We start from the raw sequence: 18,489 nt of genomic DNA, 5'->3' as shown, positions 1-18,489 counted from the left end.
GAGTCAGAACAGAAAAGTAATGTATATAAAACAGCCAGAGAAATACTGCTTTCAGTTGCAATTATACTTACAAACAACTTTACTTATTTCAAAGTTGCTAAGAATTACATGTAAAAAAGCAGTTCTTGGGTAAAGGAACCCTTTAATGAAAGTGTTTATTTACCATAGAATGCATAGAATGCGACTAACTGGCTTCTCACTGTATATATGGTTGCCCCGTTTTTTGGAAAAAAATATTCAGTCTTCCTCTCTTTTTAGCTTTTTTAATGGCCAGGCAGTAATCCTGAGCGCATCTTTATAGTTGACTTTTCAGACAACAGAATCAATATCTTGTAGAAGAAATAAAATTAAAAAAAAAAAAAAAGAAAGATCACAGGTATTAAGCAATAGATTACCTTAGGCAAAACATCCTCTGACGCTGAGAAGAAGTATGTGTACACAATGAGTTCTGAAGCAACTTCAATGTATTTTTCCTGTTGAAATAAATTATGCAAATAAAAAAAATATGATTTTTACACATGCAAAATAATTTTTTACTTCTGTTTAATTGCAAACTAAAATGAAGTTTTATTTAAAAAAAAGTGCTGTTCTGCCACCTACAAGCCAACAATACATATTTTTATCTTCAGTTCATTATATTTCTGCGTCTGAACAACAGATCTAAAAAGTACACAAAGCAGAACAGAGCAGGGCCAGATTTGTATACACTTGAACTTGAATTACTGGAGGGTGCCAAATGTTATCCCCCAGTGACTGAAATCACTTACCTGGTACCCTGGGACTGTGCTTCTATTAGCAGAGTACTGCACAGGCCCAGGGTACATGTGAGATCCTCCTGCCACTGCTCCAAGTCACAAGGTTGACTCGGTCACATTTACAATGTTGAACTATCCCCCACCTCTCATATTAGTAATACAAAATCCTAGTGCAGCGCCCCTGAGGGTGACGCCGTTTCGTCTCCAATGAATATATAAAAAAGAAAAATGAAGCGGCATTCGCATAGTGCAAAATAGTGTATTAAAAATAAGCACATCATCATAGCGATGTTTCTGGCAGTTTATATGCTCTTTATCAAGCCATATAGAATTTAGTGATTCACAACTTAGAAGGCATATACAGGAAGTGACCTCACAGAATTAGCATGAGTATCCCACAATAATTAATAAGCAAAAAACTCATAATAGTACACACCATATTAAACTAAACAAACAAAAATAAATCATAATCCCTATTCAAACCTACGGGATAGAATGACTTGAGTTTATTAATCCACCAAACTTCTCTCCTTTTTAACTTAAGTTCCCCGTCAGCTTCTCTTTTCAATGGGGTTATAGATTTCAACACCATAAATCTTGTCTGAGGCATGGCCTTTATCCAAAAAGTGTTTTGATACAGGTAGTGTAGTATTGCTTAAATTTATAGCTAAACGATGCTGCAAAATAAGTCCATCTGTGTCGTCTAACCTACATATATGGGACCACAAGGACAGGTCAATATATTTACAGAAAATTTGGAGACATAAATATGGTTGCAAAAAAAAAAAAAAAAAAAAAAAAAAAACGGAATAACAAAATGTTGTCTATGGTATATGTCATTTAACAGCTCAAATATACATGTAAGTACACCAGTCAAATAATGAATTCCTGACCTAAAATGACCATTAGGTTGCACAATTAGAGCATTATACTAAATAGGTTGTGAAGTATAAATGGTCTGTATAATGTCCTTTTGCTAGGGATGCTCCAGATCTGTTTTGCATTGGGCAAATACTGAACCTCCCACAAAAAGTTGATCTAGTTACAAAAGCAAATAAAAATCTTTAGGTCTGTATACAGATTTATGCATACAAAAATTCTTTAAAAAATGCAAATGTCTGCAGGGGAAAAAAGTCATCTTCAGATGCCCAGTACCTTAAAGTTATAAGAAAATAAGGATTTGGGTACAATTTATCAATAACTGTGGTCAAAAATGACTACGGTCATCACAGAAATGCTTAAATAGATATGCGATTTTTGAGATAAAAAAAAATGTGATCCTTTGTGCCTCTAAAGGCACAAAGGTAAATCAAAATATTGCAAGAAGTGAAGCTAATAGCCTTTCAAACCTGCATATACAAGATGGACTTTTAATATTACACAAAGAATTACAAGGTCTGACAAGAATTTGGATGCAAATTAAATGAATTCCATACCTTTAGTGTAGATTCTACACCAACATATACAAAAAGTACTGAATGACGTTTTTGAACATGATCAAACATCTGTTGACTTGGAAGTGGACGGATTAATGGCCTAAAATTACAAAAAATACAATAAAATGCTGCCATAAAATTAACATGCATAATTTGAACAATAAATACTGTAGGCTAAAGCTTTAATATAATGGCACAGAAAAATGTAAAACGTAACTCCTCTTCAGCAAGATTATCACTATGCAAATTAAATCAATGGCTTCCTTTATCTCCTATAGGGAACTCTTTACCACCCCATACAAAATAGAATTGCACCAGGTCTCAGCTGAAGTTTTAATGATATTTTGTATGGGAGATTTGTGAGCTAAGCATGTAAAAAAATAAATTCAAAGGACTAGTGGGGCAGGATATAAATTTGCTTACTGCACTGGCAGACTGTTAAAGGACTTTTACCGTCAAAGAAAGAAACTGAATTTAATGTAATGCTAACCTGCACTGTAAAAAGCATGTTTTTTTTAATAAAAGCTCCTTTGCGTCAGACTGGTACAGAAAAGGATATAAACTTAGTGGGAAGATAACTAAAACTGAATAAGTAAAGAGGATGAGACAGCAGACCTAACTTTTAAGTGTGTAGTTATTGCCACTGTAGTCGATAAGCCGATAGGTCTGCTGTCTGGCCCACTTTGGTTCTTGTTTTTGTTTGTATTTTCAAACATATTGAAATTGAAGAAAAGAAATCTGAGAGCAATTTTTGACCTTTATTGTCTTTGTCACCTATCGCTCAAAGATATGTTTAAAAACAACAGTAAAAATATCCGTAGTACTGTACTAATATCCAAATATCCTATATATCCTATGTATACAAACAGAAGACAACCATCAGTAGCATTTGTCTAAACTGAATTGATCACTACATGCATCTCGGTTGTAGTGGATTCTGAATGTTATTTTTCTCTTTGTTTTAAACAGTTTGTGTGTTGATGATTATGTAATGTTGAGCTCTTGTGCAAGCTTGTATTGTTTACTACATCTTCTCCCATCACCTTCCTTATTATATCACAGAGCCCTGTAGTGTCAGAGAACAGGTTTGTACCTATTGATTTTTTTCCTGCAGGAAAAACCTGCTCATTAACCTCTACAGGTACAGGTCTCCATAGGTAAATAGCATAAAACTATAAACACAGTCATTTGCCTGTAGTCATTTGCTAAGCACACTACAGTAGAAAAACAGTGTTTAAAAGTTAATCAGTTCAGAAATTATAATTCAAGTAAAATGACAAAAATGCTTTTACAGTAAGAAAATGTGATTTGCATAAATCAAATGATGCAACTTTATAACTGCAGTCATACAAGTACTTACCCAGCAACTCTGTTTGCAAACTCTACTATATCCTCTTTTGTTCTTGGACCTCTGTAGTTATAAGCCATATCTCCTTTCAACCTTTAAGACCAAAACATAAGTTTTTATGAAAAAAAAAATAAAATAAATGATTTTATTCTCAATCTATTTAAAAACATTCAATTATGGTTTTGCCGCGGTAAAAAACAGATCATTTGAGATTTATTAACCATCAGAGAAATTGTGGAAGTTTGTTTACCCTGTTCCATATTTTGTTTTTTTTACTACTAAATCATCATCATTTTGTTGCTGTTTATTCTTTATTCTAACAAGCTGATTTTCAAAAATCCCATCCTTAACCACCACCCGCACCCATCCTTAACTTGCACCCAAGAATAACCCACTAAACATTGCATGTGTATAGAGGTGCTCGAACGCGCACATGCACATCACTGAGGGGGGAGTGCAGCATGTAAAGTGTGCATTCACTACACAGAGGGGGAAGTGCCAGGAAATCAATGGTGGGGGTAAGAGATCCCAGACTAGGGTTTGGCAACAGAGGTGCTTGCCTAGCGCCCCCTCACCTACCCATAGTTTCACAGCCCTGACTGTAGGACCAACACCCAACCCATACCTATGTTTTCCCACTCCATGGCTATTTTTGCACATGCCTCTGGGACTTCCTGTTTGACTCGCACCTAACCCCCTAATATGCAAACCAATAGTGCAGACACCCTCAGTTGAGCACCAGAAAATAGGGTGTGCCATGCTGAATAGCATTTTATGCATAAAACCTGAGCCACTTACACCTTTATTGTTGGAAATCCTCTGACCCCAAATTCTGAGGCAATACCTGTAAAACAGAACAGGTAAAATATCAATAGCTACTTGAGTGTCTTATGATTTGCAATGATAGTGGGGAAAAGCCATATCATAAAATGGTACAGTGAGTCCTTTCTTCTAATGGCATCATTCACAGAACAGTTACAGATTATTTGCTTTAAATTATAATTATATGAATAACTATATAGTTACCCTTAAAGGGGTGGTTCTTTTAGATAACTTTTAGTATGTTACAGAATGGCTAATTCTAAGCAACTTTTCATTTGGTCTTCAGTATTTATTTTTTCTATATTTTAATTATTTGCCTTCTTCTCCTTACTCTTTTCAACTTTCAAATAGGGGTCACTGACCCCGGCAGCAAAAAAATACTGCTCTGTGAGGCTACAGTCTTATAGTTATTGCTACTTTTTAATTCTTATTTTCCTATTAATGTCTTTTTCTTCTATTCATATCCTAGTCTCTTATTCAAACCACTCCCTGGTTGCTATGGTACTTTGAACCCTAGCAACCAGATAACTGCTTAAAAAAAAAGTGAAACAATTAAAAATACAAATAAAACATGAAGACCAACTGCAAATTGTCTTAGAATATTACTCTCTACATCATACTAAAAGTTAACACAAAGGTGACCAACCCCTTTAAGAGCAATTGGCAATATACAATAAATACTAACACATAAATTGACCCCATTTTATTTTAAAAAAATTAAATCAGATGACAATAACCTGAAACCCCACAAACTTCTACTTTCCTGTGATACTTGGGAAAAAATAAATCATATTGGGATTGCAATATAAAACTTAGGGGGAGATTCACTAATCCATGAACGGTCCGAATGCGTTTTTTTTGTAATGATCGGTATTTTTTGCGACTTTTTCATCGCCATTGCAACTTTTTCATATATTTTCCGCAACTTTTTTGTCGCCGTCGCGAAAAAATCGGATTGATTTTTCCGCCGTTTACAATTGCTCAATACGAAAAAATCGCGACGCCGACGAAATAGTTGTGCAAAATACGATAAAGTCGCGGCAGCGACAAAAAAGTCGCGACGGTGGCGAAAAGACGGAAAAATTTTCGTTTCCAATCCGAATTTTTCCCTTTCGGGATTCGGATTCGTGGATTAGTAAATCTCCCCCTTAGACAAGCTGCCCACTCTTTACTTCTTGCAGAGGAAATGGTTAAATGATGGTAAAACAGAATATTAGGTAGAAAGTATAGAATTTAGATAAGATTGACAAACCCTACTTCTTTCAGAATTTTACTTGACCATACATGAAAATGAAAAAGACCATAGCACAAAGCACAAAAAAAAAAAATGAAAATCCAGTGCACATGAATAAGTATTGGGGTAGGGAAAGGTTGACTCATCTCAAACCTAGAAAATTGTTAACATGCAGACTCTGACATGGACCAGCTGTTCTAATATTTGAAGAGGCTGTTTGGAATAACATAGGTTTATCTTTTTTTTAAAGGCATACATCATTTAGATCAGGGCCATACTGCCACAGAAGAAAGTGTTTAGTCTTTACATTAGCCAGATAAGCAAGGCGGCTGAAAATCCAACCCGGGGAATACTAAAATATTCTCTTTAGTACATTTATTAACATTTTGTCACTGTCAGGATATTTTTCATTCAGGCTCATTGACACACTTAATAATGCGCACACATTTGTTTAGTTCATCTGAATATGTTTGCTTGTCAACACTTAGTTCTAATAACCATCCAAATAATTAATTGTGATCCAAAATGCAAATGGGAATTAAAGATCTTGACAATCCTTTTCTGCTCTGGAACAAATTGTTCCTACCACAGGAAAGAAATGTTATGTATAAATGCATATATATATATATATATATATAATACTAACTTGAGTGAACTGTAGCATCCATTTTCCCAACTCTAATGGGTGAGCCGCTACTCCTCATCTCAATACCAACTTCATTCCAGACGGGTTCAAGCTTCTTACAATGACCACACCAAGGTGCATAAAACTGAAAGCAAGTGAAACATATTCTTCATTTTAAAAAAAAAAAACATACAAATTAATGTACAGCATATTTTGCAATGAAGATCAAAATGCAAGAAAAATTAACAGTAATTAATTGTGAGTAATCTGCAGTGCTTGTAAAGAAAATCATGTAAGTCTAAAAACATTCAATAAAAGCATTTATAATTGGTTTTATTACTTTTTTTTACAAACTTTTTCTGGCATGGCACAGGCTGGGAACCCTGCTTACTTATACCAAATTAATACACTAATTATAATCAAAACGATCTCTTGCATATGGGTAAACATTGAACATACCCATGTCTAGGTTTGCTAAATATGTGCTAATATTTTCATTAACTGGTCGGTTGGTGCAAATATTATTTAAACATATCACCAAAGCAGTATTGTACTGTAAATTGCCGTAACAGACGTGTCAGCAATTGTGGCAATTATATAGTGAATGGTGAATAATATCAGTCCTACAGATGTGAGTACAATTTATTATACTGTTTAAAGTTTATATCTGCATATGCAACTCTTACTTTTCCATAGACAATCCCAGAGGGTATACCAATGAAATGTGATAATGAGCATTAGAACACAACAGATATAATCAGGTATATGCTACTTTACCTTTAAGGGGCACCATATTCAGTGGCAGGTTCTATACCTTTGCATCCACATATGTGGTATATAGAATTAAGGACCAGTGATGTAAAAACAATATGCTGGAAAAACTATTTGCGTTACAAAAGAGAATTTTTGAGGATACATCAGCTATTTGAAATAACTTGGACCAACCAGTTGCAACAAATGTCAGCGAGTGTGGCTAGAGTGTAAGTCAATTGCAGTTTCAGATACTGACCCTTGGCTTGGTACCTAAATTGAGATGTTGGGGAATAAAGGGAGATGCTGAGTGCTGTCACTGTAAGAAACCTATGTTAGGGGAGGGTGGACATCCCAGAAGACATGCACCTGGGTATATAACTGGCTGCTAGGTGTGTTTTTTCTGGATTATTATAGTTATAATACCTGTAATGGTTAAAGTGTTGTTGTAAACCGAATGTCAGCAAATAGTATAATTATAATTTTATCTTTTACATTGCCTCAATGTTTGAAGTGCTCTGGTGACTGACTTTGTAGTTTGGATGTTCCAATAAAACCCTTATAAAGTTCATAAGCACTTTAACAAAATAAACATTTCAAGTATTTCTTGAACAGGAATACTGTTCAATAAATAGTTCTTTTCTAGCAGGGAAGAACAATGTTTACATTAGACAGATCCCTCCGTTTTATTAACAATATCCTAAAAGCATGTATTATAGGTATGGGAGCTGTTATCCGAAAAACACATTATCCCGATAGTTCCAAATTACATAGGCTCCATTATAAGCAAATACTAAAAAAAGATTTCCTTTCTCTCTGCAATAATAAAACAGTACCTTGTATTTGATCCCAAATAAGATATAACTAATCCTTACGTGAGGCAAAACCGTTTTACTGGGTTTCTTTAATGTTTAAATTATTTTTAGTAGACAAAGTATAGAGATCCAAATTCCGTATAAGGAGTCTTTCCCTAAGCCCCCCCAGGTCCAAAGCATTCTGGACAACAGGTTCTGTACCTGAACAATTAACTGTAAATTGTAGAACTGTTTCTGTGCTTAACAGTTCTCAGAAGGGTAAGAATAAATTTAAATGCAATTAAATCCATACTTACATCAACAAGCCAGATATCATCCTTTCTGTTTTCTTTAAATCTAATATAATAAAAAAAGAATTATTGGTGTAATGATTTTTATAGCGACGACTATAGTTTTTAAAGCTATATTCAGCATTATGCTTATCTGTGGGATTTACCCCACATGTCCCATTCTGTGACATTCTCAACAACCTTCAACAGGAAAGGAAATGCTATTTATTTTATAGGCGTTCTTAATGGAGAATGTCACAGCTGCAACCAAGTCTTGCAATCATGAGTATAAAAGCAAGTATTTAGAGAAGAGAAACATGTATCAGCAATCCCTAACTTGTAGAAACATTAGTGTCTATTTACAAAAAAAACATTAAAACAGTCAACGTTTAATATTGTCATGTCATTTGAAAAAGGCTTCCAATTTATATTGTTACCTAAAAGAACAACAAATTGACTGTTTAGACATTTGTTATTGCTAATTTGCATATTCCCATAGCAGTTGTTTTTAAATGAAATAAAGCTATTATCTTAAGACTGAATAAAATAAAGCTATGCCTCATTGTCTCAATGCAGCATAATGCTCCTCCACCACATTGTGCCTACTTTGCCCTTTCAGTCTCTGATGGAACCAGACAAGGCTGAAACTCAAGAGCTGTTACACAAACTAACTGGCCATGTGAAGGTACTAAGTGACTTTAAGAGTTTTGTTAATATTTATTTTTTTGAATTATTTGTTGGTTCAGCACATCTCTAGTTTGTTATTCCATCAGCTATCTGGCTGTCCAACATTCCCTACTTCAAGAGTAGCCCAATGCACACCTCAGCAAATGTAACACACACGGTATATGCAAAAGAAAAAAAACACTTTACAGTACAAACATTTGCATATATGTAACACTAGTGTTCACAGTGCAAATTAGCAAAAGTGCTAAAGCAGACACATTGTGAAAAATTGTGACAAACACAACATGTCTGCTTTAACACATTTAGTAATTTGCTCTGTGAACACTGGTGGTACGTATATGCTATTGCTGGTACTGTAGGTATGTTGTTGTATACATGTTTTAAATACATTTAAGCACTTTTTTTTTTGCATTTACATATACCATGGTATGTTAACTTTGCTAAGGGGTGCACTGAGCTATTCTTGAAGCTGTATTTTGTTCCCTTTTGTTCCCTTAGCATCCATAATAATATATGTATGTTTCTAATATAGAATATGAAAAAGTAATATTCTGTATAAGAACTAGATTTTGTCCAACTTTCCCTATCCACCAGGCAGTGGTTTGAATGATAGAATGGCATATGAAAAGGAGAGAGCCTGAGTAGAAAGACAAGTAATAAACATAACAATAATAATAAAATTGTAGCCTCACAGAGCAGTAGTTTTGGCTGCCAGGGTCAGTTACCTTTATTTAAAAGCTTAAAAAAACAAATAAATAAAAGAATACCCATTAAAGGTTTACTTTCACTGTCTAACGCAATGGTTCCCAAAGCTCTGAATTATTTGTGCATAAACGGTAGCAATGTTACTGTTCTGAGAGCATTATACATATATATACATGTGTGTGTGTACCTTTCTATAATAAGCTAAATCTATGAGGAGCTAGAACCCAAAATGTCTAAAAACTTCTCGTCTAATAGCATGCCAGGTGTCCCTAGGGTTATAGTCAGTATACAGCCCAGCTTAAAATAACAGCAGTGCAACATTTGACTCTGCCAGGCTTAACCACCTGAGCCACATGCTGATGTAAGAACACAGCAATTTACTTTATATCCAATCATCCTGAGACAGAAAATAAGTGAAGATGATGGAGCATGCAGGTAGTCAAAAAATTGTTTTTGCTACAAAAACTTTCATGGTTAGTGAAATAGAGTACCACAAAAAGTGGACTTTTTCTGGCACACATGGGCCCTTCTACTTCTACTGACATGTTGCTGTGTTATATTAATGTATTTATTGGTTTAACAAAATGTTAAATAAGTATTACACCATTTATTACACCTTTAAATATTATTCTTTTTTTTCAGTCATACTGGAAGAAAAACAAATCTGTGTTGTACAGTACTGAAAATATCAGTATTGAGTTTCTTGGATATTTTACTCGGGTATAAACATGCAGAAAAAGTCAGCAGAAACATGCTTAGCTGCCAGCTGCCCCTGTGCTCCACTGGTGCCCAATATGGATGCAGCAGGTAATAAGTGGAAGGGTGATGAGGATCACTGGGAACAGAAGTTTGGCTGAAAGTCAGCAAGGAGATCTCAGTAGCTGTATCTTGTAGGGAAAACAAAGCTTAACCATTGTCTATTGTATTAGCTAATGAAAAGTCAATTCTCTATTATAAAACAAAATACTTATATAGTGCAGAGAGGCTGACATAGCTAAGTACTCCCATAGAGCAGTGCTCTAAGTTATATACCTGTCCTGTCCTATTTTGTTGGTTAATCAGTGTTGCCTTTCCACACACCTCTAGGGATCATTTACCAAATCCACTGCTAGAGCACTGAAGGGTGCAAAATCACGCCCCTTGGGCTTATGGCACACAGAGTTTTGCATCAGTTTTTTTTTCTCCAACAACATGCTCCCATCTGTCTCTTTCCTCTATCTGCATCAATAGGTGCAGTGTCAGCCTGTGTGCAGACACACAGAGCCGATATCTGCCTGGAAACACAAAAATATGCACTTTCCCACTAATATCCGATCTGTGTGTCTGCAAAGAAAACGCAGGCGAGAAAAGCGGATTCATAGCCCTGCATGCCATTAGCCTTAGTGCTCATTTACAGAGCTGGGGATTTGAGTGCATCTTGTGACTTGCAACATGCATTAAAGCCAGCAAAAATTTCCAGCGTCCCGTGCCAAAGCTCATATGCTTAGCTTGATGCCACATGGCTATGCTGGCATCAGCCTCCTACCCTGCACATGCAGAGTATATTGACTCTGAAATGTGACCTTTCACGTTTTTTTCCAATATCTGCTGAGCATGCCTGGACCTGGGCTGACACAATGGTTCTGGGTGCAGGCAAAGAAGAAAGCTGATGCCCGCAGAAGAGTGGATTCTCAGCCTGCGTCTTTCCACAGGCCACAGGTTGATGCGGCCCCCAAACTGACTGCGCCCATTGCCGTTTGTATAATTCAATCGGTTGGCCCCAGGGCCAAACAATCAAATTAGTCTAAATTTGCCCGATATCGCCCACCCGTAGGTGGGGATATCGGAAGAAGATCCGCTCTCTTGGTGACCTCGCCAAGCAAGCGGATCTTAACGTGTACGGCCACCTTTAGACTATTTTTGTAGGTGAGAGGTTATAATTAATTAGCTAAAAAAAATCTCCTTATTTACAATCAAACAAGAAACATTCCATATTCTCTATTACAATATGAAGGCAATAAACATGCCTAAGGCAGTATTTTAAATATAAAAAAATAAAAGCAGTCACATCAATATAGCTATTTTTTATCTAATGCTGGTCTTATTACATGAGTTAGCTAAAAAAAACCTTCAGTCAAAACAGAGCAACATAACGCTCCATTGCACTAATCATGCAGACAGTGAACCACACAACCCTAAATCCCTCTCTGAAAAGATTATCCTTGCTTTGATAAGGACAGTAACAAGCTTACCCAGCCTCTCAACATTTTAACCTGAATAAGCAGCTACAGATACACTCATTCACTGCAACACAAAAGCTGAAAAAAAACTTGCATCTGTATTATTTTGAATGAGTCCATATTATTCCTTATTTTGCGCTCTGCATTTATACAAACTGATAGGACCTGTTGTACTTCTTTCCCATAGTCTGCAATAGTAAAAGGAACTAATCTAATGCTAATGTCCCAAGGAGAGATTAGTCACCTGCGATAGATCTCTGCTACAGCAGGCAACTAAAATCTCTGATATGCCTTTCCACCAGCAACAAAGGCACTTGCCTGTGGAAAGGCCTAGGCATTGCTTCGGTTTTCACAGAAGTTGTGCGATGTTTCCTGGAGGAAAGTTCACGTGAATTCAGAAAACCAAAGCGATGCGCAGGCCTTTCCACCAGTGATTCCCTTTGTTGCCGGTGGAAAGATATTTTGTAGTGATTAGCTGCCCGCTGCAGCAGAGATCTATTGTGGGAGACTAATCTCTCCATGGGACATTTGCCTTACGAGGGGCTGTTGCCAATGATGTAAATGGCGAATGGTTCTTTAAGATATGACAAATAAATTTGCAGCATGGTGGTACTCCACAGAGCATAGCACTCCTGCCTTGCAGAGCTGGGGTCCTGAATTTGTTTCCAACCCTCAAAAAGCATAAAGGCAGATTAACTGGCTCCTGAAAAACTGACCCTTCTGTGTTGGTATGTAATAAGAGCTTTAGATTGCAAGCTCCACTGGGGCAGGAACTGATGTGAATGATGAACAATATTTGTCAAGGTCTTTGTAAGGGTAAAGACACACAGAGTTGCTTAGTGGCAGCTGCTTGTCATAGCTACTAAATATACCCTGCCATAGACAATACTGAGAATTGCCTCTGCTAAAACATATGCAGAGATAATTATCAGTAAATGATCAGCATTGTCTATTTTAGTAGCTTTGACAAGTAGCTGCTACTAGTAGCTGTGTGTGTCTTCACCCTTAGGGCTGTGACAGACGGGGAGATTAGTCACCGTGCGACAAATCTTCCTTGTCGCGGGCAACTAGTCTCCCCGAAATGCCATCCCACCGGCTAGAATGTAAATCGTTGGTGGGATAGCATACGCGGTGCCGAAATCGCAGACATTTCCTCTCAAGGCAACTTTGGTACACGGGGAGATTAGTCGCCCCGCGACAAACCTTTGTTGTTGTGGGCGACTAATCGCGTTGCTGCGATGTCCTGCATTCGGCCGAAGTTGTCTTAGGAGGAAACTTCGGGCAACTGCATGACATCGCTGCGGCGCGTATGCCATCCCACCAGCTATTTACATTCTAGCCAGTGGGATGGCATTGTGGGGAGATTAGTCGCCCGTAACAATGAAGATTTGTTGCGAGGCGACTAATCTCCCTGTGCACCACTGCCCTTAATATGTTGGTGCAACATACCTGATTAAAAAAAAAAATTCAAATTATCTCTTCACACTAACATCACACATCAAGTGCACATTATGAGAATCTCTCTCCACTTAACTGCTTGTGCCTCACCTAGAATAGAGGAAATTAATGCAGGCCGTATGTTTAACAATATGCTCAGTGGCCTTAGTTTATAAAGCACATTGGTCACGACCACAGTGTAGTACCCACAAAATGCATACAAACTCTGGAAAGCAATTAACCCTCTTTGCAGTTTTTGGAGAGTCCAGGAAACATCTGAAGACATAGTCTGTACAGGCAACAGTCTTGACACAGACAGTGGCCAGACCCTTTTGCAGTACAGCAACTTTGATAGCCACAGTGTCATGGTGGTTCCCAGGTATTACAGGTCTTACCTGACAGCAGTGGGAACCACAGCAAATAGCCCTTAGTACCACTGATCAAAATGCATGGACATTAATTAGTTTTTCATGAGAGAAAATTTGCATTGTATACTATGTAATTAATTATGTAGGTATACAGTTTACATAAAAAATAAAGCTTTTGAGAAACCTCTACACTCAGCTGTTTTGCTCTAAAATTGAGCCATCTGCCTTTGCAGTACACTGCCTTTTCATAGATATGGGCTCTGCAAAATTCCTGTCCCATTTTCATTCTCTCAGGATAACACCCTATCAAAACATTCCTAAAACAACAGTCTGAGCTGTCCCAGACATTACTAGTGCATTTTGAGGAGTCACTGTCTATTGGGTAGACAGCCACCATATACGATGGAAGCTTCATGTTCACCATCTAACCTAACTTGATCAGGTATGAATAAGGAAGACAAGTCTGTCAGCAACCAATATCTGCCTGTGATTTTAGTTTAAGGCTTATGTCTCAGAGGAAGATTATGAGCTGCTACTGGTAGCTGCCTAAAACATAATTAATTGTTAATCTATGATACATATACATATGTAATCAAATATTCTTAGGCCTAAAGCACAAGCAGAATGTTGACTATATATATATAAAAGGGAAATCATTTTCCTATGGCAGGTGGTATGTGCATCACACAGAAATTATGTCATTGGTTCTCCTTTATAATAACACCTAGAAAAGTGGGGGATTGCTGATGTAAAGAGCTCCTAACTAAGCGGTCCACTAAGACCCCTGGCACTTGTGAACTTTCCGCACTGCTCTATTGAATGCAAATGGAGCCATTACAGACTGTGGTGCAAAACATTCCAAATGGCACTGCTTCGTGTGCATCAGGAGCGGTGCTTAGAACAGCAATAATAAGCAACAAAAATTGAAGGGGGCCATATTGTTCACTGCTGTTCTATGCCTGAAGGCATCGGATAACAAAATGCCCATATGACCCAAGCACAAGGCAAGGAACAAAAGGTAGCCTGAACTTCTCTGTATCCAATTGTTATTGATACTAATTGCCAAATTGTAGTCATTCTGGAGTAATACAGTAGAACTCCAATTTTACATTTTCTACTGTGTAAGTTTTAAAGGGACCCTGATATACTTTTATCCCAGTATCTACTGTCCTGGGTAATATACTTTCTTTTAAAACGAAGCATTTTAAAACAAAACTTCCCGACAATGTTCCCTATAATTCCTTCTTTGGTATGTGTGGAAAACAATTCTGATTTGCGCACATTTGAAACTTTAGTGCGCATTTTTAAAAACTGTGTGCTTAGGTCAAAATAAATATGAAATTTTGTCTTTTCACACAAAATTCTTTGTCTGTACCACAATTTGTTGTACGCACACACACAAGAGCACAGCTTAGAAGGAAACACTACTTGTCCCAACTCACTTTAAACTAATTGAACACTGGAAGATTTAGTCACAAGCCACCCCCTTGCTTCCTCCCTCTGACTTGAATGTGAAATGCCTAAAAGCACCACTGATGTAACACTGTGTGGCATCAGCCTTAGGTGCTGTAAAATCAGAATGCTGTGTGCATTTATATATTCCTCTCTAGTGAAAGTGAGCCGGGGCCTGATGGCTCACGTGTTTGTATTTGCAGAAAAAGAAAAAGTCTGATCTTAAAAGATCCTTGCCGTGACAGGAATATGCCAGGCTAAACACAAATATACTGCTGCTGTCAAGATTTATTTAATTCTTTGTTTACAACACCACCCCATTCTGAACTGCAATTCCCAGCATGCTGACTGAAGTTCAAATCAAATTAATGCAGCAAATAATATATATTTTTTTTTTTACTTACGAATCATCCAAATCTTCTACTAATGCAGAAACAGGGAGAGAAGCCAATAGGGAAGTAGAAGCCACTGCAAAACAAAGGAAAGGAATAATAGCATGCTGCTCACTCATGGCATGGATGCCTCTCCCTTTCAGAGACACTTGCTCTGCATACTTCATATACTGCTAATGCCTATATCATTAATGTACTGCAGACACGTAGTGCTCTATAAATATACATAGATATAGTAGAAAAAAGCATCAGGTCATTCATTAGAACACATATCTGCTGATTGTTACAAAAGAAAACTGTTCATTTTTCATTGAAAACAGCAAATATAAAGGTTGCAATTTAAAGAGAATCACAGGGAATGAACCAGGCTTAACGGGCACGGCTGTTACCTGTTGCTAAGATAAAGCAGAACCCGGTAGCTGCCATATTCGGAAGGTGGATGCTAGAATGAACTGGCTTTGAGGAAGTAGTTATGTCACTGCCATGTGACCAAGATGTGGGATGGGGCACATGACGTCACGTAAAGGCGTGTCTAGCTGCTGTCAGCTCGGTGGCGCCGCCTCTAGCACAACACCACGTGATATCGCAGGAAGAGGCGCTGCTAGTGGCTCTTAATGGAAGGGGGTAATTGAATGTAGAATTATGCTAGTGCGGGAGGAAATAGACATGCGGCTGGGATGTTGTTCTCTACCGTACAGGCAGCTGAAGGCGCACGCTATATTGTGTACAGGATTCTTGCGTTGTGTGAGGCAAAGCTAGCGAAGCATAGTGTCATTTCAGGTAGCTAACATGTATGGGACTTCTGGAGCCGTTTATAGTGTATGTATGTATGTATAACTTTATTTATAAAGCGCCACAAGGGTACGCAGCGCTGTACAATCTTACAGAATACAAAATTACACACAGGGAGGACGAGTGATATAATAAATAAATACAAAAATACATATATGTATATATATATAAGTGATACGTATAGGTGCTGCTGTGTGGCGCAGTGTGATATATGCAGTAGCCAATGACCCCTGTCACATCTCCCAAGTGATGCTATAGTGCAGGAAGGTGCTGCAATTATAGCAAAGCAATTCTGTTGTAGCATTTAGTGTTCATGACTGTTAGTATAGTGGAGTTTTGCTTTTTATGTCTGGAAAACAGAACAATGGTTAAAAAAAAAAAAGTATTATTTAAAAGTATTGGTAACCTGCTTTTTTTGTAGGAGACACCCCAAAATAATATAGCTTTTTGTATAAAACTGATTGGATAAGTATAATACATATACATAACTTGGCGTAACTAGCATTCTCAAGTAGCACATTTTTTCACTGGGTATGGATTCACAGGGAAATTCGGCATTTTGCGATACTTTTTTCACAAAACTGGCGCAAAAATTTAAAGTGACAACAATTCGAGGGGGAACAAGTCACGGTTGCTTAAAAAAAGTTGCAGTGGCATAGGAAAAGTCACAGTCACGTCAAAGAAGTCAAACGTCAAAAATTTCACTCATTTTTTGAAGTTTTACAATTTTTTCAACAGTATCGCAATTTTTTTGGCAAAGTGAAACAGGACTGATTCGCTCATCACTATTCACAAGTAATATATACTTACAAATTTGTGATTTTTAGAAACTTCTCTTTACCTGTTCTCCAGACATAGAGCTGTGTACCAGGGGTTGCAGCTGCCATTTTATTTAACACCACAAATGAAAATGGATGCACGTAGATGATGCAAAGTTGTTTGCATATTGACGCACATTATAGGCTTGTCACTCGCCGGTATTTGTCCAGCCTAGCCAGAAAATCGCCAGCTAGGGCTGGTGCCAGTAGTACAAATTTACCTGCACTATAAATTACAACCCTACCTATAAGCCCTCCCTTCCCTGACTCTTTCTTCGGCAGATCACTCCTTTTACATAGAGGCCTGCCCTGCCCGTTCCCCTGTCCCTTTCACCATGACAATGCCTAGCCCGCCCATTTCCCCCATTTGACCACCCCAACCTATAGGTCAGTATTAATTGCTAAAAGAACATGGCAACTCTAGGAAATTAAAGGCACTTGAGTCCAAACACGCTTTGCATATTTGCCTTGAGTGTCACTGTGTCCATCCTGCCTCTTCTGATGAATCTGGCACAAGTGACACAAAAAAAAAACCCTGGAGGTACTGCTGCAGCATGCCTAGTATGCTGGTATTTTCATTGGATCGGGGCAATAGCTGCAACAGAATCACATGCTAATAGCATTTTGAAAAGGTTATTCACAGCTTGAACCCAATTCCCAAAAATACACATTTGTTTGCATTTTGATGCTTCAGGCACAGTTGCGGCAGATGCAACTTGGCATACAGTCACAATGTTAAAGGAATTCTGAGTTAAAAAAGCTACAGTGATAAATGCATGGGGATTTGCATCCAATAATTGCAAATGAACACTAAATGAGACTTGTGTCGCCATCCCAGCAATTGCCAATAGGAGCATGCATGCTGAAAGCCGGGACTAGATGGATTTCCAATGTGCATTCTCTTGCATTGATGGCAACAAGTCCCCTTTGTTTTTTTCTCTTAATAAATACCCCCTAACTTAAAATTTGCCCACAAAATATGTATTCCTCAAAAATATGTGTCACCCATGCATAATTCTAAACTCATTTCTTTTTCTGAATTCCTCTGTTTTTGCAGATTTCATTAATCAAAGTTAAAAACAAATTTAAGGCTAGATTTTGGGGCCCATTTATCAAGGTACGATCGCTTCCGAATACAAAAAAATTAATTTTTTTCTAAGTTTTCTTACTGTGCGTATTTTTTTGCGACTTTTTCATTAAATTGCGCTATTTTTTCGTACTTTGTGACAAAAAGCGCAACAATTTGTGCGACACAATCTTATTTGTTGCGCCGAGTAAGAAAGTTTCTGATTCATTCAAGCTTCGGTATCGTGACTTTCCTTGGGCCAGGTTGGAGCTGCACAGTGCCATTTTGTCCTATGGGAGGCTTCCAAAAACATGCATAAAAGGATCGAGAGGTTTTCATGATTTTTGTATTGATTTGTATTGAATATTGTATATTGAATATTCTTGTGCAAATAAGGTTTTCGCACTTTTATTTGTATTCATTCTGCGGTTTTATTCCTTCGTGTTTTTTACATTGGAATCTTTTAATAAATAAATAATAAATAAGTAATTTGTGAGAT

The 18,489-nt window shown here is 37.3% G+C and overlaps 1 protein-coding gene across 1 annotated transcript in view; it reads right to left on the bottom strand.

Annotated features, from left to right (window-relative positions):
* Positions 1 to 15,815, bottom strand: part of tmx3 (thioredoxin-related transmembrane protein 3) — a 37,121-nt gene extending 21,306 nt beyond the window's left edge. The window contains exons 1-8 of the mRNA XM_002939615.5: positions 15,704 to 15,815; positions 15,327 to 15,390; positions 8,082 to 8,121; positions 6,242 to 6,365; positions 4,338 to 4,383; positions 3,552 to 3,632; positions 2,192 to 2,291; positions 396 to 473 (exon numbers count right to left, since the gene is read on the bottom strand). Of these exons, the coding sequence (XP_002939661.2) occupies positions 396 to 473; positions 2,192 to 2,291; positions 3,552 to 3,632; positions 4,338 to 4,383; positions 6,242 to 6,365; positions 8,082 to 8,121; positions 15,327 to 15,390; positions 15,704 to 15,740 (570 nt within the window). The 5' untranslated portion in view covers positions 15,741 to 15,815. The remainder of the gene's footprint in view (positions 1 to 395; positions 474 to 2,191; positions 2,292 to 3,551; positions 3,633 to 4,337; positions 4,384 to 6,241; positions 6,366 to 8,081; positions 8,122 to 15,326; positions 15,391 to 15,703) is intronic.
* Between the last annotated feature and the right edge of the window lie 2,674 nt (positions 15,816 to 18,489).

Source organism: Xenopus tropicalis, chromosome 6, assembly GCF_000004195.4.
Source record: "Xenopus tropicalis strain Nigerian chromosome 6, UCB_Xtro_10.0, whole genome shotgun sequence".
NCBI lineage: Eukaryota > Metazoa > Chordata > Amphibia > Anura > Pipidae > Xenopus > Xenopus tropicalis.
Note: the sequence above shows the minus strand (reverse complement) of the source record. Positions and strands in the feature narration are given on the sequence as shown.